The sequence below is a fragment of the Alligator sinensis genome, unplaced genomic scaffold, assembly GCF_000455745.1.
Source record: "Alligator sinensis unplaced genomic scaffold, ASM45574v1 scaffold833_1, whole genome shotgun sequence".
Taxonomy (NCBI): Eukaryota; Metazoa; Chordata; order Crocodylia; family Alligatoridae; genus Alligator; species Alligator sinensis.
The window spans coordinates 1,107,351-1,133,422 of NW_005842475.1; the positions used below are offsets into that span (position 1 = coordinate 1,107,351).

At 39.6% G+C, this 26,072-nt stretch overlaps 1 protein-coding gene across 1 annotated transcript in view; it reads left to right on the forward strand.

The window, feature by feature from the left end:
• INPP4B (inositol polyphosphate-4-phosphatase type II B) overlaps positions 1 to 26,072 on the forward strand; it is a 554,084-nt gene that overhangs the window by 439,988 nt on the left and 88,024 nt on the right. The window contains exons 18-21 of the mRNA XM_025212602.1: positions 2,563 to 2,707; positions 19,843 to 20,015; positions 20,783 to 20,906; positions 22,783 to 22,900. Coding sequence (XP_025068387.1) covers positions 2,563 to 2,707; positions 19,843 to 20,015; positions 20,783 to 20,906; positions 22,783 to 22,900 — 560 coding nt within the window. The remainder of the gene's footprint in view (positions 1 to 2,562; positions 2,708 to 19,842; positions 20,016 to 20,782; positions 20,907 to 22,782; positions 22,901 to 26,072) is intronic.

The window sequence follows — 26,072 nt, forward strand, 5'->3', positions numbered from 1 at the left end:
CCCCCACACAGTGTGAGGCAGTGGGGACCAGCAGGGATCACCCTCCTGCCCGGCACTACCCGGTGAGTCCGGGCTTTTCTTTTCCAAGTGCGGGGAGCTGGGGCAGGCTGGGCAGCCATGCAGGGGTGGGAGAGCAGGTGAGGCATGGGGCCTGTTTGATTCAGACAAATTAATTTGGGACAGTGATTCAAATCGAATCACTGTCCCCCAAATCGGCCAAATCTGAAGGAAATACTAGCTGCTTCGCACAGGTCTAGCAGTTACTTAAATCAACAGCAGTTCTTTAGGCAATGCTACTTTTTTTTCTTTGAACTGAGATAGGCAACCAAGCTGAAGACTGCTAATGCTTATAATGTGTCTGGCTCTTTATGGACCGTATATAGTTGGTGTTTATATCGTTTGTTTACAAACAAGTATACTGTATATATAGACACGTTTTCATAATTAACAGTGAAATCATTATATCTTAATGATAGCCATTTATCATATGAACAAATTTTATGCCATACGTGGCCACTGTTGGTTATACTAGCTGACTAACCAATCTGTAACTCATTACATCCTTTGCATTACCCCTGAATTTGTTGTGTTTGGAGCGGGGGAGTGGGAGAGAATAGAAAAAAAACATGTATTGGATTAAATTAATTTGTATAGGAGTGGAACTTTCTTATGGAGGATGTGGCACATATTGAGGGTATAGTACAGCAAGTAACTAATTGGAAGGTAGAAGATAAAGCAGATAATAACCTTTAAAAATGGGAATGTCATGGTAGTAGAACCTGGCCCGTTGTTTTTAGGAAATAATTTCTAAAAAAATTAAAGCAGCCACAAATCTAAGGTTGTCCCAGATGTAACCAAGCAGTTTTCAGTATTTTATGCAGACCCTGTAGACAGAGTACTTAGCTTTCTGACTGACTACTGTATATGACTATTATAATAAAATATCCTTAAAACTCATTGCAATTTAAAAAACTAAAAACTACCATATATCCTTACCAAAGCCAATAGTCTTATAAAGTTGCCTCTAAATAATAAGATGACGACCAAGTCTAATGGTTATCTCAGGATACCCATATCCCTAAAGGACATTGAAATTGAAGTCCAGTATATATTTTTAGCACTAAATAAGTTATAGCTATCCCTGTATGATTGCATATCCAATTATTACTTTGAAGGATTTATTTTAAAGCGGCATGAAGCACCATACTACAGAGAGTGATTTATTTAGATGCCAGTTCTTGATTTTCCTTTTAAATTGCACTTCACTCAGTGATGAGTGCGGTTTTTTTCCTTTTTAATTGTCACCACTTCGCACTTGTGATGCATGCTGTATAATACATACATTGTTAGTACTAAACATATGTTGTTTTTCTGTTGCCTTAAATATACTTCTTGTTTTTCTGCACATCCTCTAAATTTAGAATATTATTAATAAATCAGCGTTAGTTTACAATATCAGGTAAGTTTAGTCACTACATTTTATTTGATCTGTCATAAATTGGATATAGTAATTTAATGTTATATATCCTGCTTCACAATGGCAGTGCAGTGTCCACCAACACCTTTGTTATAAGCAAAGTGTCTCATTAAAAGACCTTCAGAAACCAGGAAATCTCCAGATATCAAAAAAGTACCCATAAATAGCTGACATACCTTAGCAACTTCTGAAAGTATATTTTCTATGAAAGATTTAAGTATTTTAAGTAGTGGTATGTAATTCAAAATAGTTATTGAACTAAAAAGCTGGTCTGTCTGTGACCTTACTTTCTAAATTTGCCTATTGTCGCTTCCACTGCCTTGTCTGTATTAAAGATGCCTCTTTAATTCTGACTGCATAAAGACCACATCCTTACCCTATTTCCTCACTCTGTCTGTTCCAACTCTCTTCTTACGCCTTCAAACCAAGCAAGATGCCTCTGCCTACCATATCACAAATACAAAGAACAACAAGCACTTTACAACTCAGCTTTCAGAATCCATATCAAAACAATTCAGTTTCAAAAGCACGGACAGGCTCAGGCTCTTCACTAAGCCAGTCTCTAGTTATCTGGCTCTGGCCTCCTACTGGTTTTCCACACAATTCTGCACAAGTAGTTGCAAGACCCTTCTCTTCTGTCGCTCTTGTGGCTACCTGGAGGGGGCTATCCTGTGACACTGCGCTCTCAGATGCCAAGCTCAATTTTATCTTTTAATCTTACACCTTTTGATTTATTTCAATTTATCATTTTGCTATTTATGATAAATTTTGTAAATTTATCACTCATCTCCTTACTAGTTTGGACCTAAAGTGGCTATGCAACTGAACATGCTGTTTAGTGATTATTGGAGATTTCAGTTCTTGGTTTCATATAATGTGTGTTAAAGGACCGATATAATTATTTCAGTGCCTTAAAAAATCCATTGCAATAAAGTAATTTACAATGTAAAAACAATGTCAATAGAAAAACATGAAGTAATGACATTTGTAAGCATCTAATCTTTGTTTTACATAACTATCGTTCTACCACAACAGCTTTCTATGTTTGTTTCAATAAAGTATAGTGATACTGATACTTTTTTCAGGACAGGGTGTGGGCCAATGTGGGGAAGAGTTTAAACTGTGTTATTGCCATGGTGGACAGACTGCTTGAAAAAGACAACAGCGGCAATGTGAAAGAAGGTGAAATTGCTCCTTCCCCAGCAGATCGCATGGTATCTCATACAGGTGGTAAGCAACATTTTTTTAAAACATTGACTGAGTAAAGAGCATGAAAAAATGACAACAATGTGAAGAGTCAATAGTGTCTTTGATGAAAATTCTGATAACAAGCTATTGCACACTCCTGGCCTTGAATGATAGAAGCTATTTATCAAATTGTATCTCAGTTGTACACTCAAGAACTGCTTGCATTGCTTTTTTTTTTTTTTTTTTGGCTATAAATAAACTCCTTGAAAGAACAGTGTTTTGCTTTGAAGTTTCTGGAATGATTTAATTTAATTTAGGTTTTCCTTGAAAAAATTAAGAGCATACATTAACCCTTAGCAAACTTGTAAGGAAGGTTTAACACTGTTTCAAAATGCTTTTTGTTTATACATCTTCCACTGCTTCCAATATCAATTTGATTTTTTTTTTAATAATACACTGCGTCTCTTTTGTGAGTGCAGCAGTTACTTCAGAGTTAAATATCAGGTAGAGAATGGTTTAACAGAATACTGTGAGAAAATTCTGCATGATCTCTACAGTGGACATTGACTCCAATATTCAGATTTTCCTACATGCCAGGATTTTTAACTGTTTTCACTGCATGCTCTGTACATATCAAAAGGACAAAGGTCTGTCTGAGACAAATAGTCCATCAGGCTGGCACACTAGTTAAGACACACTAGTTTCCATAGCTAATGGTACTATCATGTTAGTCTTCCTTTGACTCTCCAGTCCAAACAACTTGATAGGTCATACCTGGGCAATAGGGGCAGCCTGCACATGTAAAGAAGGGGAAATGTTGATGTCGAGATAACTTTATAAATATGAGGAGAGTCTTTTTAAAGTTTATATTGTACCCTGCAAAAGCAGGCCTTCAAAGGTGTGTGCTATACCAAAACCTTAGGAAGGAATGCTTACTTTTCCTTAGGACAGGAAAAGAAATAGAACCCACTTTTGTGCTAGACACCACTACAGAACCTACCTTTCTTTTATTAGATGGCCTTAATTTTGGTTCAGTGGTTTCTTTTATGCTCTTTTTGCAGATGTTCATGATTTGGTCTTACATCAGAGATTTTTAAATCAGGAGAGTTAGTTTTTAAGTCCATGTTAATTTAGTTAGAACTAAAGGTATTCTTCTTGTATCATTTGTGTATTGGCTTTTGGTTCTATCCTTAATTTTGAATGAAGCTGTAAGACTAACACCTTTATCAGTATGACAGGTTTGTGCCAAGAATGATGCCATTCCAGATTTCTGTGACAAATACGTTACTTCCGGTACTTTATATTTAGACCTGGGAGATCTACAGAAAGAATGTATCCTTTACATTTGCTTCTGAGAGTTTCTTGCTGTCAGGTAGAGTCTACCTGTCCCTTAGTAGAAGAATGAATGATTAATTTGTGTTCTATGCTATATTCTCCAATAGTTATCTCAGGGGCAGGGTATCAGCAGAATACATTTTCAAAGCAATGCTTTACTTACTTACTGTAATGTTTCTCTGATAAGAAGGTACATAGTAGCACAGGTGACTGAGGCATATTCTTAACTTTGTAACTGACCTCAAGCATGGAACTCAACAATCCTACTCTGATAAAGGAAACGAAACTGAATGCTGGCATTCTTGTGGAAAATGGCTCATTTCCCTGTCAAATAATTAGGTTTAACTAGTTTTATTACTACTTGATGGTATCTACTGGATGTTTAAATAGCAAATATTGGATTTGGTTTGTAAACAAAGCAAATACTTCCAGACTTTCCCCCCTTATTTTTACTAAATGTGTTTGTTTGTATATGAACAGTGCTTTATCTGTACTCCAGATGGCATGGATTACCTTGGCTGTAGAAAGAAATTTTAGGTTATTTTAATTTTGTTTTGCCAATCTAAAGGAAACACAGAATTTAGATTTATAATGTATGTGTGGTTTGGATGGAGACCCTCTGTTTACAAAAATAAGAAATTTTTGAAGACACAGAAAAGCAAAAGTTTAAAAAACTAACTTCTACTTTTCTCTTGTTCTCTCAAGGCTTGGGGACTTTTCCTCTGAGGTCCTTTATAGATTTAAAGATCTTTGAGCAGTCTCATCCCATTTCAGTTTGCTATTGCATATGGCCATAACAAATGGTGAAAAAGTGCTTCTGCTTTCACTCAAATTTTACATTGCTAGTTATAATATTGATTAGAATTGTAGCTCAGAAACTCAAAATACTTTGAATTACATTCCTCTAAGAGATTTTAACTTGAAGAAAATTTAAGAAATGTAATAAATTTTGCCCTTTAAGATTGAAGATAATGCTCTATGCTTAGCAATAACCGTGATTGTAATGGTTTGGAAATAATGGGAAATGGCTTTTGTGAGACATCAGCTTGCAAAGTACTCTTCTTGAGCTAACAGGTTTCTAGAAATTACGGCGCTGGAGTAAATTCTTCTCTCAAACTCTTCTGTTATTTCTGCTCAGTGTTTGCTAAGGGCCTGATACTACTGAAAGAATCTCCAAGAATTGATTTCAATGGTGACAGAACTGGTCCCTTATAGAGACTTTTTTCTGGGTTTCTGAATCATCTAACTAGTGTCACATTATAGGTTCTTCATCTCTTTCTGCATCGCATTTTTTCTCATGAAGGCTTGCATTTAATGGTCATGTTAGCTTAAAGCAGTTTTATCAAGGATAAGTCTAGGAACTGAAATATTTTGACATATTAGACTTAGGTCCACATTAAGAAAAGTTTGGAAAGCAGCAGCAACTGTTTTATTTCAAGGTGCATAATGGTTTCACTATAACTTCCTGAACTTTTTGCCTTTGGGGCCATATTTTCCATGCTTGATCTCTGCCTAAAAGTAAGTGTCCCCCCCCGCTTTTTTTTCATGAAGTGCAGCATTTAAGGATGCATGGTTACACACCCAGTAGCTGAAAGTTGTAAACTAAGCCTTAGCTCTACTCACTTAGACATAACAGCATGTAGCCTTTTGGTTACATGACACCTTACTGTTTCTCAAATCCAATGTATTATGATATATTTTAGCAGCAGTAGCAATGGCAATCCCTCAGTTCAAGGATGATCTCTACCATGGATCATTGATGGGTCTTGAGGTGACTTAACAGTCCAATCCTTGAGCCACATATCCATGCACAGAAGTTGCTATTTTTTCCCCCAAGGGAGAGTAGGTCATAGGCTGGGATTTCTCTCCTTTTCCTTCCTCCATTCCCTTCTCTGTGTTGAGGACAAGACACTTTACCACTTAGTTGGAGTTGCACTCCCACTGCAGTTGGTTACCAGCCAGCTCCTCCCAGGTCTTGATTTTGGCATCGATTTTTTGAGGTATGTCTTCAGTGTTTCCTTGTAGCATTTTCTCTGGCCGCCCCAAGATCTCAGGCTGCAGCTAAGCTAGGAGTAGAGCAGTTTGAGGATCACTGACACACAATGCTGGTAACATTGGCTTCAGCAAGGATGCTGGTGTTTGTGCAGTGATCTTCCCATTTGGTGCAAAGGATTTTCCAGAGGCTTCATTGGTGATACTTCTACAGGCTATTGTGGTGACAACAGTAGGTCATCCATGTTTCACATCTGTAGAGGAGAATAAAGATGATGACTATGTTGTAGATTCCTTCAATTGCTTATTGATATGCATGTACTCCCCGAGTGCACAGGTACCACAGTCACACAAGCTTGGAGATTTATTTGCTTTAATTGTCCTTATAGACCATGAATGGGGTATACCCACCCTTGCGTTCCACCCCTAGACCAGAAAGGTCAGTGCAACCTTCACTCCTCATTTTCTTTCAACCAAGTTGTCTTAAGAATTAGCATTTTTCCTACCAGCTATGATCTGCTCAGGCCTCTAGCTCTTCAAGGCCTTTTGTCTCCAGATTCAGTCTGGTTTCTTTCTTTTATCTCTTTTACTTTCTATACCACTGTCATCTTTCATTCAACTTTTTTTGGTGGGGGAAGTAGGGGAGAGAATCCTTCTTGAAGTAACGGGACCCTGCTTCCTTTGTTTGTATCACATGGTATCTCCATACCTGAGGCCCATTATTTTGACTTCACAATCAAAAAGAACTCACCCCAAAATGCTCTCTCCTTTTGCCTTTCTTTTATTCCCATCATGATGGCTTCCCTCAGTTTCTCAGGATTTAATCTATGTCTTTGATGTGACAATGCCACACCTTCATCTAATGAGAAGTTGTTATTGCCTAGAAGGGTCTGACAATCCTGGGAAGTGCACCAGTTGCAAAGTTTTAACCTCCCTAAGCTAGAAAAGAACATGAGACCACAATTCAAATCTAAAATCCGTAGGGTTGGTCTCTGATCCTTTTTGAAGAGAGAATCTGTTTTTCAGAACCTGGAAAGACTGCTACAGAACACAGAGCCAGAACTTAGAGAGTGAAATTCTCAGAGGGTGCAAAGATTGTTTAATTGGATGTTGAATTGTGTTAAAGTTTGCTAAAAGACCACCAAGATGGGCTTGCCATCAGTGGTTACAGTTTGTTTTACCAATGTACGGGCAACTTCAGCAGGTTCCCTAAGAAAGGCTTTAGATTGAAATCTGCATATTAGTCCCCTGGAATTTAATTCTCACCCTTACAAAATGTGCAATTGGTGGAAGCCTCCAGCAGTGATGATGCATTTGACAAAGGGTTCCTGCAACAGATCTACGACTTCAATACCCACCTCTGGGTAGCATGGGTATTTGATTTGGAGTTGCCTACAGTGAGAATATGCATGTGGGCAAGCACTCAAAGGAGAAAGAAAAGTTACTTAGCAGTAACTGGAGATCTTCAAGCTCTGTTGTTCATATATGAATGAAACCTTCTGTTCTCCTTTCCTCTTCCCTGGAGTCCTTTACACTGTGGAACTGTGGTTGAGAGAAAATTGAGAAGTGGGAAGTCTTCAGTATAGAGCACAGGGAGGAGCAGAGTGCATGTATGATGTATAGGTAACACTCAGGCAAAAAATCTCCCAGCGTGTACACTTGAAGCACAGGTCCATGTGCACAGTAAGTGCATCTGGATAACTGATAAGTAACTTCCCCTTTTGTGCTCATGTACACACATGCATGCTATGTTATCTGTGTGTTAGACCCAACCACGGAAATCATTTATAGGAAAATTTTACAATAAATTGAACTCCAATATTATACATGCAGTGTACGTACAATCAGCTAATTAATACTGAAAAAAACTTTCACTAGTGAACTTACAGCTAAGTTATTTCATAATCGACTGCCCTGTCCTGGGATTGACTAAGAAAGGCTGTGGTTTTGATCGAAAGAAAAATGTATAATACATACAGAGAGGAGAATCTATTATATAAAAAGTCTGTCCACAAGAATTTATTAGCTATAATAGCATGAAAATAGTGTAAGTTTAAAATAATTGGGGGGAAAAATATGTTCCAAGACATGTAACACACATGCATATAAGAAAATATGAAAGTGATACTCAAAATTATTTAACCCATTGCTTATGGTCCTTAATTAAAAACTCATTAATTATATACACAGTAACTGCAAAAAATTGGGTTGCACTTGCAACCTCAGTGTTGACATTTCCTGATTTCTCTGTTCAGTGTATGGAATTCCTAAAATTTTTAAATAAAAATATCTTTAGCTTTTAAATTTTTTCATCATAGATGCTGCCCATTAAACATAAATTATGCCCTCCTTAATCTAACATTTTTCTTGCAGTCTGACCTTTGAATGTATTCTTAAGGCATTCCTTAAGTATTCTTAACCGAGTTATCGGTTTCCAAGGTAACAGTGTACAGTTTCATCAGCACAGGATTATGATTTCATTGCAGGATAAAGCTTGAAAGTGGAGATGGATTTTAAGGGAGAGCATTCTTTTTAAACATACCTGATTTTGCTGTTGAAAATTACTTGAACAGTTACATTTTTTCCAGTTTTCTTTTTTTTTAGTACAGAGTGCAAACTTGTCTTTTTCAGGATTGCAGCAGTTTACCATAATTCAAATACAGAATTCTATATTCATATACATATATATCTTATAAATTATATGTGAAACAGACTGAGTGGATAGTTTTTGTAGATGGATCTGCTCACTGAAATTAAGAGGGATTCCACAGATCTAAATTGGATCACTTCCATAATTACATATTCTTTGAAACCAAGTTGAGTGTCTCTGCACCTGACCTGATATCTTACTTATGACAAAATAAATCCAAAGCATTTGAAACCATGCTTTTTATCATTTTCATTCCTAGTTGAATAGTTTGGTGTTTTAAAATTACCATTAATTCAGGGGAAGATAAACAACTCCCCAGGGGAAATTTGTTTTCCCTAAACATCAGAAGCTATCTACTTTTGAAAGTAGAATAATGGATACTTCCACAAAATTTTCTCTTACGTTCCTTCCTTTTCCTTTTGTCCTCCTATCCTTTCTCTCCTTTCTCATTCTTCTGCCCTGTAGCTTTCCTGTCTAATCCCCTTCTTGTTTTTGCTCCTGTGGCCCTTATATAGTTCCTTATCTTTTCCCTTTTCATCATATTTCTTCCCCCTTTTTATTTTCCTCTTCTTATTCTTTTCTTAAAATATATATAGCCCAGACTACTGAGATGTGTCCAACTTCACTTTGTAATTTCCATCTAAGTCACCGAGGTACACAAGATCCTCCAGGAGCCTAAGTTTTTGCTGAGGACCTAAACATCAGCTATTTAGAATACGCAGAACTGTTGCCATCTTGCTTAAACCAAGTGTTTAGGGACCTATCTTCCACCTAAGGCAATTTGGGATTTTCAGTCTAGGTACCCCTGTGACTGAGTTCCTAGCGAGGTTTGATCCAGTAGATTTGCTATGATATTCTCTTCAGTGGACCTCAGAGCCATGTTTCCTTCCACAGCCTTTAATATGACAGGATGACTTTGATGATTAATTCTAAGTGAGGGTTTCAGATTGTGAATCCCAGTCTCACATAGGTACCAAACAGCTGCAAGTAGTTGCTATGGTCCGAGGAAGAGAGGCTTTCAAACACACCCCTCTGTTCAGCAGTTCCTGCTGGCTGAGTTGAGTTGTCCCACACTCTGAGTTTGGCAACAGTTGTGGATTTCAATCCCACTCCTAAACACCTGACTTTTTTTCATTTAAAGTATAGAGAATTTAGATCCCTAGTTTTTGAATTCTGCTCTTGAGTTGGGCACCTAGATCTTAAGTGCAGAGACTCTCAGTGCTGCCACATCTAACCCTTTATGAGTTTCACCTACATATTTTAAATGAATCAATAATATTTTGAAACATATCATTTGAAAATGATATAATTCTGTTAGCGTATAGATTTGGTGAGTTTTGTGTCTGTAGAGTTATTAACCACCTTCTGTTTTCTGCATGGCTTTTCTCCTGAACAGCACTGATGACACACATTTGTTTGTGTCACATGATTTCCGTGTCCACTGTTAATCAGTGCACATGTATAATATCCCAGGTCCTTGGCAGTAAACTAATAATCTGACTTTAATCGTTGATGCTGAACTCCACTTCAACATCAAAGTTGAGGAGTTATAAGTTGTGCAGTTACAGCAATTTGTGGCTTTTATATTGCAAACTGTAGCTCTAAGTGAAGCTATTATTATTACTGTAATACTTACCACAATAACACCTGTAAGAGCTTAGCTGCTGTCTTTGAGTTAAACCTAACTCTGAGACCTTAATTAGAAAAATAAATTGTTTAACTTCATATAGTACTAAGTCACATAATTTGAGCAATGATAAATAAGATTTTTAACACCCTCTCAAAGATGCTTACCTCAGAAAAATTATTCTATTTTAGCAAAAATAAATTCAGTTTACCTAACTTGCTTAATTTGTGAATAGCAAGACAGCACTTTTTTGTTCCTTCATTTGTGTTGCTTGACCTATTTCATTTCCCATCTTCTAGTGCTTCTAGTAGGTTGTTTACCTAGTTCATGTGCTGAGGGAAAAAGTGAAAGAGATTAGGTAAGTAAATAGTAAAGTTACTTGTGAAGTATGGGCCCGTTACCTTTTCTTTACCATAGCATCCAACAGTGGTAACTCCCCCTTCTGATTTCTGTGATCATTCATTTTGTCTGGTTTTTAATTACATATACTTTTTATTTTCATTCTGAGGCAGCTGGAAGCTTCTGCAATCTATGGCCATGGACAGCTGTTCATTTCTAGCAATAAGAATTTCTCTGAAATTTCTCCCACCATAGCACAGTAACCTGTCTCCCTCGTACTTTAATAGCAGCTTTCAGCTACCTGAAGGGGGGGTTCCAAAGATGGAGGATGGAGCTAGACCATTCTCAATGGTGGTAGATAACAGAACAAGGAGCAATGGTCTCAAGTTGCAGCAAGAGAAATTTAGGTTAGATATTAGGAAAGACTTTCTCATAAGGAAAGTAGTAAAACACTGGAACAAATTACCCAGAGAAGTTGTAGAGTCTCCATCCTTGGAAGCTTTTAAGAGCCATGCAGACAAAGTCTTGGCTGGGATGATCTAGTTGGGGGTGGTCCTGCTTTCAGCAGGTGGTGATGACCTCCTGAGGTCCCTTCCAACCCTAATTTACTATGACTCTATGATTCTACTGCTTTGCATTGACCTGGAGGAGGCAGGGGGCCAGGGCCCATTCTCTCCAGCGGCAGCCTGTCTGCGGTGCAGACAGAAGTGACAATTTTGACTCGATCTGGCCACAGAAAGCAGTTTATAGCTGTGATCAAACACACGTGCATGGCTGGAGGCAGCTTCAAAAAATGGCTGATCAGGTGAAAATCTGACCCTCATTTAATGAAGTATCAGATAAAGACATTTCCAAATGTAGCATCTTTTATAACTTGTGTCTGTGGAGCTCCCAACCTGTTGCTGTTTTAAGAATGAGAAGGGAAAAAGGGAGTGGAGGGAGTTCACTCTGGGGTTTTTTCACCACCACCCTCCCCCACAGAGCACTAGCTGGGGAGCCCCAAGAATGATTCCCTCTGCTTCCTTTCCCCCCCTCCCATTCTGAAAACAGTGAGCACTGGCAGAGAGTCATCGCTGTTGCTGTGGGAACCTGGCTGCAGACTCCCAGCCCACAGCTAGATTCCCCTCTCCCCTGGAACCAGCAGTGAACTTCTGTTTGGTCTGGAGTAACGTTGTATCTCAGAACGCTTTTCAGAAATTGTTCTGAGTTACAGCTGGGAGCTGCACTTCTGTCTGCACTCCTGCAGATCCAGGAGGACTTCTGTTGCAGGAGAATGCCCCACCCTGCCCACTGGACAGCTGTTGGTGGGATACATCCCTGAACAGGTTTCTGCTGCAAGAGAATGCCTCCACCCTACCAAGCAACTGATTGGTGGGAACAGGATGAAATTTTTCAAGACAGGGTCCCTGAGAGCTCACTCTTGGACAGGCTGTCAGAAAACCAGTGTTCTCCTTTCCTCCTCCTTCCTTAGAGAGAGAAAAGAAGAGCAAAAGACTGTGGGATATTGGGTGCCCTCAACACTTGAGAAGCATATAGCCATTCATGTTAGATTGAGAGGAAAAAAGGCTTTTAATCCTGGCGTTTCTTGTGTTGTTCTGAAGGTTCAAGGTTTATGTAAGTACTTGATAAAACACCTGTTTAAGGAAGTTGTAGTTTGTACCACTTTCTTCCTTCAGGAATTCCATTAAGAAAAAATAGTTTTAAAGTGCAATTAGGATTCTTTGGGGCTAAAGCAAAGGTAGCATTTAATCCGAGGCTGGAATTAACCACTGTTGTTGTCCTGGGGCAAAGTGTTAATTCAGATACTTCTCTGGTACTCAACCTTGGATAATAGGGTTGGCCATCTATAGGTTCTTGCTATAAAAGCCTTTGTCCTGTGAGAAATCCAATACCTGTTTTTGGTTTAGGAGATCTACTGCTGCTGACTGCCCAGTAGATGTCCTGAATCAAGGTAATCTGCCAGCTACCACAGCAGCAAACAGTTTGGAACTAGCTGCAGGCCCTATGATAGAGGGGACAGTTCTTCACTACTGCTGTCATCCTCTGGATCAAATTAATACTGCTGGAGTCTTACCACACAGGTTATGGCAGCAGATGACAGAATAACCTAAGGTTGAATACAGATTATTATTATTATAATCTTCTTTTATAAAGCTACCTGTATGCGACACAGTTTTACTTGGTCAAATTTACTAAGTCAGTAATAAATTCTAAAATGTTCCCCATAAATCATTCATACCTCATTTCCCAAGAACAACCTAACAGCTGCAGTAGTTCCCAAAAGTAACTGCTTCTATGGGCTATTCAGAGATCTATGTAGAATGAACTGATGACTTCAGGTTACTTCCTAGTTGAAGTATCTGCATCAGAAAATCAGTAATCATAACTGATGTCCTTAGTGGTGTTTGTGGCAGTGCATCTTTGGTGCATGTCACTTTAAGTGCAAGGAACAGGCACCCTGCCCGTGCAGGCCAGCACTGATGAGGTGGCCATTTTAGGTTCAAGCCCACAGGGCTGGTGCAGGAGTTTGCTGCTAGCAGCCAAGGAGGCAACATCCATCTGAGCTGCTGCTCGGAACACCTTGGACATAAGAGCTGGAGCTATGGGGAAGGAGGAGGCCCCATGGTCCTGGGTATGGCTTGAAACTGTACCCTGCCAGGGATGGGTGGCTTGGTGGGGCTGCTTATGGCGAAACCGTCCCCCAGAAGTGCCAGACCAGTTACCTCCCTGGTGAAAGGTGGGTAGGGGTGCCTTACAATCCTGGCTCCCACTCTTTAGTGGGTGATTATGAGGGTGTCTTTAAAGGCACCTGATCCCCATGAGGGGAATGTATGTCCCTAGAGGCCCCAGGGAGGTGGCTGTAGCGTGGCCCCAGAGAGAGGACAATGAAACAGGTGGACCACACAGAGTAGGGTGTGCAGCAGTGGCCTGAAGGCCTGTGCAGCAAGGGTGCTGAGTAGGGCTGAAGAGATGGCTTGAAGGGCAGCACAAGGGGTGTGTTGAGTAGGGCCAAAGAGGTGGCCTGAAGGGCAACATGTGGGCCAACCCCTATGACTTTTTATGTATATGTATGTAAAGTCGCCCGACGAGTGGCTAGGAGTGGAGCCAGCCCAATGTTTGGAGAATCGCCTGGCCACCATACAGATGAGGGTTGCAGAGGGCCTGAGAGGCTGTATGCTGGCCAGCCAAAGAGTGAGTGTTGCTAAGCCTGATGGCCTATGGGAGCTGCTCAAGGGAGCAAGCCAGGCCCTGTAAGGGGGAGCACGAAAGAGGCCCAGTGGGAGAGGGCAGAGAGGAAGATGCTCCCAGTGAGAGGGGTGGTGTTATGAGTGAGGCCCGGAATAGGGTAGTATGGGAGAGTCCTAACAGTATACTGAGTGTGGCTCAGCCTCAAGCGGGAGCAGATGGGTGCCATTTGCAAGGCATGGGCCATGGTGTAGGGGAGATACGGAGCTGTGGATAGAGCCCTCTGGCATCAGAGCAGTCAAAAGGGCAGTCTCCAGCTTATTATATCAAATAGTAAAGCAAGTCATGGCAGGAGAGACGGGGCAGACTGCCCTAGGCAGGTGGGCGGGCTGATGTGAGACCCAGCCCCCTATCAGTCTTCTTAATGGAGCCTGAGGGTCATGGAGACCAGCCTTAAAGCTGGACCCATCAGAAATACATTGACAGGCAATAATGGGGAAGCTTTCAGTCCTCTTGTTGTTCCTGTTCCATGGATGGATGGATGGATTGATGGAAGCACTTAGTCTCTAGGTCTGCCAGTTTGGAATTTGTTCAACTATTTAATTTCACTTAAAAAAATTAAAAGAACAAATATGAGATTATCTCCTTCAATGAATGAATTCTCTGGTTTTTACTCATGAAAGGCTACTCTAGTTTTATAATGGAGATTAAGTGGCAATGCAGTCCTGCTCCAGACTTATTAACTAGCTCCACCTACTGGAGATGAAACATAATGTACTTTTAAACAGCAAACAAGTTTTCAGCATAGTCAAGCAGTTGTTTGCTTGGTACAAGTTACATAGATCAGTTTGAATAATTGTATCTCTTAATCTGCTGGAAAACAAATCTGTTTTTAGTCTAGATCAATGTTCCAGTGTTGTCCAGAACTAACAGTGATTGTCCTCATAGGCCATTCATGTAAACTGAGTAATGTTTTCATTGTTGTTGAAAACCATTTTTATAAGTGTGACCAAAAAGAAGCATCAAAAGTGATGTAAATATTTCTAATGGGTAATTTGTCTGTTACTCCATAGTGTTTGTAGGACTAAAAAGTTCTTGTATACTCCATGTTAGTGTTTTTGACTATTAAAGGAAAAACTAGTTTTGAGAAATTCCAGAAAGTGTCAATCACTTAAAATTGTCAGATTAACTAAATTATCAACGTGATGAATCATTCCTTGTTTTCATCTGTATACTCAAGGAAATTGCAAACATACTGGGATGGCAGATATCCAGAAAATATCTTGGTGCTGAAGGAGTTTATTGTGGTTCAGGACTGACTCACAGAATGGTGATTCAATAGCTATCACTTTTAACTATCTTGTTTTAATGAGTGCTGTATTACTGGCAAGGGCCACTTGTATTCTGAGATATAAAACCATGGCTGTGATTGATTGAAATCATTGAAAATTATGAAAATGTGTAGTTCCAGGCTGTAATTCCTTAAAGCACTTTATTAATTAGTGTCACAGTGCAGTGTCTCCTGTAATTCTTGTACTATCTTTTTATCCTGATGTTCCATGAAATTTCATTGTGAACCGTACGATTTTGTCTAAGTCCCGCTGAAGACTGTGGTTATTCTCTACTTCTCACAATGCTCTGTGTTCTTGAACATCAGAGCATTGGTCTCAATTTCTGAGGCAAACCTATTTTTATGGTATGTTATGCATTGGATGCATCTAATGTCTGGCCCTAGCTTCATGATTTTTTTCAGCTGAAATGTTCTGTTAAGGGGAGTATAATTATCCCATATTGTTATATTGACTTAAGGATTCTTTAAGAATAAAGCTTAAGTTTTGTGGGAGTACTGATTTAGTCCTGCAGAGTTGGAGTTCCAGTGCTGCTGATTATCGGTCCCATAGCATTTAATAGTTTTTGGGGCAGAAGCTCTCTGGAAGACTTCTGTTCTTTTTCTCCTCGGTCGGATAGTTCTGTGTATTTATAATCTGGATCCCCTCTGCAACAAAAGCCTTTTCCTGCTTTTCTTTCTGTTGCCCAGCATTTTTGGTCTCTCTCTCTTTTCCCATGAGTCCTTTTAAAAACCATCCTTTGACATGTCTGTTCCATCTGCCCTGTCCACTTATCCCTTGCTTTAGAGGATGGAAAAACTTAGATCTTCCAAGCCAAGCCACCTCCTTAGTATATCTATTCTTAGGCAAACCACAACTGTCAGTCAAGTGCTTTCCTCGACTTTCCTCATCTTGTGAGTACGTATTGGCGGCCATGTCATTAAGATGAACATACAGTGACAGAGGCATTCATGATACAGCACATTTCCTAGTAACAACTATATAACAACTCTATAATATTAACCAAAATTCCCAAGTATTAGAGTTGTTTTTCTCTCTCCTTTCCAAATTAGTAGTTATTTGAAAAGTGCTTTGGGGACCTCTCCTTTAGAAAAGGGCTATTATGATTAATGTATCCTCCTCAATGCTTGTTGTTTAAACACAAGATACAGGTCCTATATAAAAATTCCTTAGCTCTGCCTAAGTAATCCCAAACCAGTGAAGTTGTATAAACTAGGTCACAAAATGAAACTAATTTCCAGAGCCTACATTCTCCTTTTCATTTGCTCTCTGGTTATCGTTGCATTTGCCAGACCTTCAATGATGTGGCATTTTGAAGTTCCAAGTTCCCTGATACCAGCAAGTTCTGACCCTTGAGATTGGACAGATGTCTGTCAATTATATTTCCAAGGCTACTCTGATGTGGCCAGGTGTGACCTTGTTCATTACTATGCCAAACATGAAGAAAAATCCTTTTTCTATTGTTAAGAGAATAGACTCTATTCTTATGCAGGCAACGTTGCTTTTGTGACTTAGCATATATTATATTTTCCAGGCTGAGTCATTATTTTATTTGCTATCATTATCAAACTGTTTTAATAGATTGGTAGAATTTGAAACTAGAATGGATGATTAAATCATCCTGTCTGACCTCTTGTATAGCACAGACCATTAAATTTTACCTAGTTAGGCCTGTATTGAGCCCGCTAACTTGTTTTGATGTTTGATTAACATACCTTTCAGAAAAACATCCAGTCTTTATTTGAAGACAGTAAGAGATTGACAATCTACCACTAACCTTAATAGTTTCTTTCAATGGTTAGTCATCTTCCCCTTTAACTCAGATTTTAAAAATTGTGCCTTATTTCAAATTTGAAATTGTCTTGCATTAGTTTCTATCCGTTAGTTCTTTTTATGTGTTTTCCCCCTAGATTAAAGAGCCCATTAGTACCTAATAAATCAGAAAAATCAAGTCACTTCTCAGTTGCCTTGTTCACAAGCTAAACATATTAGCCCTGTAAATTGAAGTAAGACATTCTCTTCTTTGTAATTCTTCTCTGTTCAGTTTTAATACTTCCTAGTTTATATATCCCATTATCTCAAGATACAAGAATTACACTGGAGTTACAGAATTACACTGGAGGTTAATTTTTAATTGTTTGTCCACTGTGACCACATTTCCTTTACAGTCACTAGGTTTCAGGTTACAGTTCTCCATTCTCTAGACATACAGCATTTCTTTACTCACTTGTATAACTTTCTATGTGACTGTATTAAAATACATTTTGTTGGACTAGGTTTGGTTTACCAAGCAATCCGTATTATTGCCCTGTCCTTGTGTTTGTTTCCTGTAATATGGGATCTGAAAAGATTGATTTATCCTTTGTAGTTCCCTATCCGTATTATATACCTTAGCCAAAATTAAGTTCATTTGTATATACGTGTTTGGATGTCATAGCTTATATTCATTTCCTCACTTCCACACAGGACCTTTCTGTCTTCCCTGCCAAAAGATTTTTTCTGCGTTTAAAGTTGGCCTTTCCCTGATCTGGCTTGGCATATTACCTAAAACAATTTGTCATTACCTGTCACTTAATTATGAATTTAAATGGAATATATGTTCAGATAAATTGGTCATCCTTAATTACATTCATTTATAGCTAATCTGATTTCTTGATGGACAGGATTTAGTTGGTCATATACCATATACTTACTTGTAGTGTTTTCTGGATCTTTTGATTGCCATATACATCTTAAAATGATATGATTAAAAACTGCATATCTATTCCAGATCAGTGTGAACTTTGGTTTGATAAAATTAGGGATAGGCAGATAATGGGTGGTTAAGACATAGGCCTTACTTTATTAAAACCTACAAAACCTGAGATGTGGTAGGACCAGTTGGGATAAATGATTCAATTTTTGTATATAGTTATTCTTTTTTGAAACACTCAAGCATTCCATTTTTTAAGGATTTAGGAATTCTGTTTTTCTAATATTATCCTTCCTATATACAGCAAGGCCTATTTCAAAATACGGTGACACATATTCATTTTCATTACCTTTGTCTAACCTTCAAAGAATTCCAAAAATATTTATTATTTTCCATCATTAAATACCCAAAAGAAAAATACATATGCAGTTAAAAAAAAGGAAAAGAAGAATGACTTGGAGGTTAGTGCTTTTCTAGGCTATAAATTAAACTATTACTCTACCATGCTGGTATCATTTTTGTATTGCCTCCTTCATGATTCTTTTCTCAGCTCTGAGCTGTTCTGCCTTTCATGACTAAACAGTAGTTATTTGAATTTGCAGACATTCAAAAAGCCCCTGGTGGAAGCGCTCTATCTTGCTTTACTTAAAGTACTATAAGTTAGAGCATGAGCAAACCAAAAAGACATTTGCTGTTCAGTGGGGGGGCTTCAAACCTGTCTTCACTGGCCACTGAGCGTGCTCCCGCACACCTCCCAGGAGCCCTCTTCCCAGCTCTATCCCCCCACTCACCAGCTCTCAACTGTCACTAGAGGTTGGGGGAGGGGAAGGGGAGACCCTGGACCCCTTTCCCTGCAGCCCCCTGGCCAAGCACATCACGAGGCTGAAGTTGCAGCAGGGAGAGAGACCCCCACATCCCTTCCCCCAAAGCCCCCTAAGGTGGGCAGCCCTCCCAGCCAGCCCTGTGGGGTTGCAGGGGAAAGGGTTCTGGGATCTGTGTCCCTGCAGCACCCCAAGCCAGGCAGCGGCCTACTGTGGGGCCAGGACTGCTGTGGGGAGAGAGACCCTGAACCTCTTCCTCTGTGACCCCCCTTCCCCCCTCCCCCGGACAAGCTGCAGACCACTGTGGGGCCAGGACTGTTTCAGGGAGAGAGACACCCCTTCCTCCCACCCCCGCTGCTATGGTTCTCAGCTGCCAGAGGGAAGAGGTGGGGCTGGGATCAGAGGATGTCACTGACGTGGGTCAGTGATAACTGAGGGGACAGGGCTAGCCCCGCACTGGGGCAGAGCAGACAAGATCTGCCTGAAACTTGAGTGCAGCCTGTGCAATGGGATGGCAACAGTTACACTCTAAATTAACCCTTGATGGGATCTGGCACAGATGCTCGATAAAGCGCTCTAACAGAAAGTGCTTTAATCTAAAACCTTGTCCATCAAGGGGTAACTTAGCATGTGACATGACATTTTTAAAGTACTCTAAGATCCATGAATGTCTTCTGTTCTGGCTTTAGTGTGCTTTCTGTGCTTAAAGCATAACAGATGTAGCATCTATACCTAGCCTTAGATTTTAAACTTTATCAGTGTAGGTGATATAGCTTATTTTAAATTGTCATAGTTCCACTGGCTTCAACTAAGCTATGTCACTGTAAATATTTGGTCCTCTGTCTTCCTCTGCATTTTGTATGGAGCTTCAGCAATTGTGCTATGATACATAACATCATAAATAAATTTAGCAGCTTGGTATACACAAAAGTCTGTGTTTTGGGACGAATTTTTTCCAGCTCCCAGCCTGAGTATCTAGATTAGGAACTAGGGAGTTCTTCAAGAAAAAGAAAGAGAAATATTTCCCCATTTGATCCATCCTGACCATCCTGTGGATGTTATTGTAGTGAAATTATTTGCAATTGTAGGTCCACCCAGTCACTACCAAGCATCCCTGAGAAGAAGCTCTTGACTGCATTTCTTGTTTTAATGATCTAACCACTCTTGGTGTTCTGTGTTGTTCCAGGTGACTGGTATGAGCAGCTTTATCCTCTTGTGATTACTCTGAAGGACTGCATGGGAGAGGTGGTAACAAGGGCAAAGCAATCAATGACTTTTGTTCTGCTTCAGGAACTTGCATGTGGTTTGCCACAGTGTTTAATGCTGACCCTAAGAAGAGATATCGTCTTTAGTCAAGCAGTAGGTGCTTCTTGCATCATTTGTTTCCTATTTCAGTGACTGTTTTTGTTGCTCTTGGCATTACTGTAACTAGTTATGGTGTACAGACAGGTGTTCAGCTTTTTAGTGCGTTTTTTTTCTGTTCATTCACTTTAACTTTCTGTACTATGATGAGGGAAGAAAATAAAATACTGTCATAGTAATTCTCAGGCTGGGTTTTTGAAAGAGCCAAGGGATTTCAGTGCATAGCTGCTATTGAATTTCAGAGGGAGTTGAAAGTCAAATGCCTTTAGGCTCCTTTGAATACCCCAGTTTTAAACTATTAATAACCTTAAAAACTGGATTCTGATCTCTGCATATCTGCATAAATTAGATGCAAGACTTATGGCGTAAGTAGTTTGCTTAATGTAAGGAAACATCTAAATAAGGTCAAACTGAGATCAAAATGTTTTATTTGTATATTACCATTATTGTATATAAATTGAGGTTTGAATGTGCATGTATGTGTTTCTCAAATGCCAAATATAACTCAGTTCATGTACAAAAAGAGCAAATGTTAGAATTGCTGTTAGAATATATTAAGGCAGAGGTGGTCTACTTCCTGCATGCATGCCACAAGTGGCACAGGCAGTCTCTGTGGGACATGTAGCAGACTGGGGACAGCCAGCACAGCAGCAGATTAGATAGAAGAAGGGAATTGGAGTGGGCAGTTGGGGAGGGCATGGGGCACAAAAGTGTTTGGTTTGGTTTTTTTCCCTTAAATTTCTCTGTCTCTTTTTTTTTTTCAGCTTGCAGGATTGGTCTGTGGGTTTATAATCAAATTGCACACAAGCTTACATGACCAAGGCTTCCTACAACAGCTTCATACTGTTGGTTTGCTTGTGCAATATGAAGGACTTCTCAGTACATACAGTAAGTATTACTATTGAATTACACTGCTTACACATCCTTGCAAACCAAGAAATTCACCCAGTAAGCTATTATTTTAACTTTCATTCAGGAATTTGGCTTATTGAATCAACAAATATTATCCCATTAGGAGTCAGCAGGCTTCCACATAATAGTGCATTTGAAGTCACTGATATAGTGCTATATATCAATTCAGCATCACAAATTACAGTAATTTTTTTTTCCAATTTCTTTTGGAACCTTAACTGCTAATTATTCAATGCAGAGTACTAAACTATATTGTCTTAAATACAAGAGACTCATTTTCACAATGCAGCTAGTGGGACTTTTTCCTATTTGAAAAATACTGGGCACATCTACATGTACAATTAATGCGAAGCAATAAACTCCAGTGCTTATTGCATCACAGTTTATTGCTTCCCAGGTGCCACATTTACACATGCGCCCAGAACTGCAGCAATTTGAGCTGGGTTGGAGCAGTACTCTCTGGCAAAAGGCCTGGGGAACTGACCTGCCAGCTTGGGGCTGCTCCAGCCTGGCTCTGTGCTGCGGAGGGGCTGGCTTGGGCACGAGGGTGCTCCAGTGCGGGGCTAGCTGGGAGGCAGCCCCCACATTGAAGTACCCTCATGCCCCAGCCAGCTGAGTCAGTGTCTACACATGCACTGCTGCAGAAACTCCACATCAGGATAGTACTTGCATTTACTAGTATCCTGCTGCAGAATTAATTAATTAACTTCTGCCAAATAACACTCCTTGTGTAGACATGAGACATTTCCTATGCAGCTAATCAGTCAACTTCAGTAGAAGTCTCATGTAGCTGTGCCCACTGTGAACTACACTCATACGAGCATTAAGCATGGCCCAGCTAGACTTTTTTACAGCTAACTGAGACTCCAAGCTAAACTGCTGCCAACTCTGGGTGATTTCAACCCAGACAGCATTTTTGCAACTTGCAGGTCAGACTTTGTGATATGAAGATAACTCTAAACTATTCATTCCCAACTTATTCATAGATGCCAACATTTGTTAGCTATTAAGATGGATGTTTGGAAAGAGAAATTGTGACATACTTTACGCACATTAAAGAAGTTGGATTTTTTTTCCAAAACACAGACTGACCTGTGTAAGCAGGAAAAATGTCACCACTGGAGCTGTTTACCAGTTCCAAAATATGCTGTAGAGCCCCACTTCTAAAGTTACTGCAGTATAAGGGGCTATCTGCCTCATAGCTACCCTGAGGATTCAGACAAGCAGTCATTATATCAGAACAATCTATAAAAAAGGGCTTTCACAATAGACAAAATTAAAAAAAACCCACCTGCCTGCTCTAAAGTTGTTTGTCCCTCTAGTCCAATACACTGATTTTTTTCAGAAATGTTCAACATTAAGATACTATTAAGACCATTGGGAAGAGTGGAGCCAGATGCTATTCCACCTATTGGGCAGCTAAGTGCACATAAGCACCTAAATATGACTCTTTCATCCTGCTCAAATCCATGAAAATACACAAACACATCTAATTTGTAACACACCATCGCCCTTACCTTTAAGATTAAGTCACAAAAGAGCAGCAAAGAGAAGGACCCGCCTTTTATATTTCAGGGACTTGAGCAGAGTGGAATAGGCTCAAGGTTGGTACCTAAGTCCACCTATGCAGCTAATTGCTGAAATAAAATCTAGCCCTTAAAGTTCTCGGCTTCTTTGAAAATAGAGTTTCTTTATTTAGGGGCCCTAAATGTAACATTAGGAGCATAATTTAAGTACTCAGGTTTCAAAATGCATGTATGGCACTTAATTCCCTTTATTACCTTATAAGTATCAGTTCTGTAGCTAGTCAGACACATCAGCATCTGTTAACATTTCAAATTTTTCTACATAGGTGAAGAAATTGGAATGCTGGAAGACATGGTTGTGGGCATTTCAGATTTACAAAATGTAATGTTTAAAATCATAGAAGCCAAATCAGATGATTTCTTGCCTATTATAACTGGAAGGCGGTAAGTAGGCGCTGTTTTCTGAAGCCAGAGCCTTAGAGCTGTGTAGCTTTACATGCTGGTGGTAAAATCAAGTGGGAATTCAGTTAATGCTTCTCTTCTTTCTGTGTTTCCTTATGTTGGAAATCTGCAAGTGTGATTTTCCTGAAGTAAATGGAATTATGAATAATTTTCTGGAGGACCTGTAAAGATGAACATGAGCCGCCAATGCCAGACCGCAGCCACCAAGGCCAGCCATACCTTATCATGCATCCAAAGGTGCATCTCAAGCCGGTCCAAAGAGGTGATACTCCCCCTCTTTGCGACTTTGGTCAGGCCACAATGTTGGAGTACTGCGTCCAGTACTGGGCGCCGCACTTCAAAAGGGATGTGGCCAGCCTGGAAAGGGTTCAGAGGAGAGCCACCCGCTTGCTGAGAGGGCAGCAGGACAGGCCCTACGAGGAGAGACTGAGGGACCTGAACCTGTTCAGCCTCAGCAAGAGGAGGCTGAGGGGGGACCTGGTGGCTGCCTACAAGCTCATCAGGGGGGATCAACAGCAAATAGGCAGAGCCCTTTTCTCCCCAGCACCACCTGGGATGACAAGGAACAATGGTAATAAGCTGATGGAGAACAGGTTTAGGTTGGAGATCAGAAGGCAATATTTTACAGTTAGGGTGGCCAAAATCTGGAACCAACTTCCCAGGGAAGTGGTCCTTGCCCCTACCTTGGGCAAATTCAAGAGGAGGTTGGATGATTACCCGTCTGGGGTCTTGTGAACCCAGCATTCATTCTTGCCTGTGGCGGGGGTCAGGTTAGATGATCTGTTCAGGTCCCTCCTGACCCTAGCTACTATGAAACTATAAAGGTAATAAGTAGGGCTTCATAGTGCCTTCCTGCTAAGGATCTCAGCGTTCAAATGTTAATACATAGTAATCCTAATGTTATCTCTGTGAGTTATGAGCTGTATTCCTGTCCCCAACACATTGGGAAACTGAGGTGCAGAGAGCTGTGGAGATCAACATTTTCAAAAGTGGCTTCTAATTATGGGTATTTCAAAGGTGAGGTCTCAGAGTGAGACACTCTTGAGTTCTCTTACCATTCAGTTCACTTGGACCCATGGCACTGCATCTCTGAAAATCAGGCCTGAGGTATCTTGAGTTGTGAACTCAGAATGAGATGTCCCAAATTAATGGATGCTTTTTAAAAATAAAGCCTAAGATCATACAGGCAGAGTCGAGGACACCTGTACTTTACCCACTAATACATTATGCTTCTCGAATTACTTGCCCTGGAGTACTGTACATAAATTGAATGCTGTAATAATGCCCGTGACATAAAGGAATTAAAAAGGATATGTTGCCTGCGATGAACATTTTTCTCTCTCTTCATTATTATCACAGTCTGAAGCTCCAAATGTTTTTACTTTTGCAGAAATCATTTCCTTAATAGTACCATAATTCTTAAGATGACTGTAAATTAAATTCAGCTAAAAGCAGCAACTTTTTAGAAAAGATGTATTTCCTCTGTCATGGGGGCATACACCACTGTTTTTCTTAATTATTTCTGACAATTCACTCTCATAGCCTGAGCTTTCCGAGAAGGGATTGAAATAAATAGCTAGGAAGATCAGCGCACGATGGGCAAGACATCAGGAATAATTAAGAAAAATTATGGTATGTTGAGTTAAGTCCTAATCAGAAGAAATTCACCCTTTGTAAATCATTCACATCAAGTCTTGAAAAAATCAACAGCCACTACTATTGGCCTGGTGCCATTACTGGAGTACATTGAACTGTCACACTTGGAGGTCCAGGTTTTGAAACAGACATAAGCTTCAAGCTGCCCAAGACATTATGGACTGAGGGAGCAGTCAGTCTTTAGGAAGAAGAGTTATGGTCTGTGATTACTATACTGTACTTACTGGAAGGTGATTCAGAGAAAGGAATTGGTGATTTCAGTTCAGAAGGAAAGAAGGTTTAATTTTCCTAAGGCTCAATCCAGTTAGATATGATGACATAATATCTATAAGGAGATAGAAGAGGGTAAATGTAAAGAGTAGAAGTGGTGGACAAATTAACATTTTTCTGATTGCTGTTAAAAATAAATGCTTTTCTAAAAACAACTCACCCCTTTTTTGGTTAATTCCTATGCAGCATGGCCTTCTAAAATGAGATTTAAACCCACACTGCAGAAATGCAAGTCAGGAAATTAATCTGCCTCTGTAATAAAAGAGCTTGCAGAGTCACAGTACTTATTTGTAATTTGTTATCAAGGGAAATGCTTAAGCACAAGTTTCTGTGCCTAAAAACAAATCAATCTTATGAGCACAATACTAATGAAAAATATGTATGTGGCTGACCCTAAATATCTTAATGTAAATACATTTCAGTTCAAGTGCCAAGGAGTTATTATAAATAAAAGTAGTTACAATTTCTTTTTAAAATCTCTCAGCAATGTTCTTTTTTATTGTGCATCTGAACTTTGAAGCATCACACGGTAGTGTACTGTAAAAATTTCAACTAACACTTGTTATCATTATTGTGTTGTTACGCCGTTAGGCAAGTCAAATTGTGGGAAGCAATATGCGTGATCACTTATATTCATCAAAGAATATTAATTTTAAATAGATAATTCCAAAATTTAAACTATTACTGCTGAAATGTACTGTTATGTTTTATTATTATTCCCTTAAACTACTTGTTTTTTCTGTTTTCAAGAGAAAATATTATGTGATAAGAATTCTGTAACGATTTTATGCTATAGTGTCCACTCTCTGGGAAATGTAGTTGTATGGTTGTCTAACTCAACCTAAGTCCACTAAGCCTATCTAGAATGAATCTAGCTATAAAAAGAGAAAAATTACTTGACAAGGAAGCATTTTTGTTTTATTACCATTCCTTAGTTAAATAGACCCAGCGGGTATTTATGGTCCAGGAGTTGGGGGGGAGCTGCTCTAATTAAAGCACCCAGAGCATCTCATGTATCAGTATCCTTGCGCTGAAAAATGGCTGTGGGGGGTGCTTTAACTAAAGCTCATCAAATAAGCTTTAGTTAGAGCACCCCTGCCACCATTTTTCAACTTGGGAACGCTGATACATGTGAGACTGGAGTCTGCTGGAGCACAGTTATTACCACACTCCAACAGACTCAATTAATCGCCTCTGCTCTGACGCGCTGTAATTATGGCACGTCAGA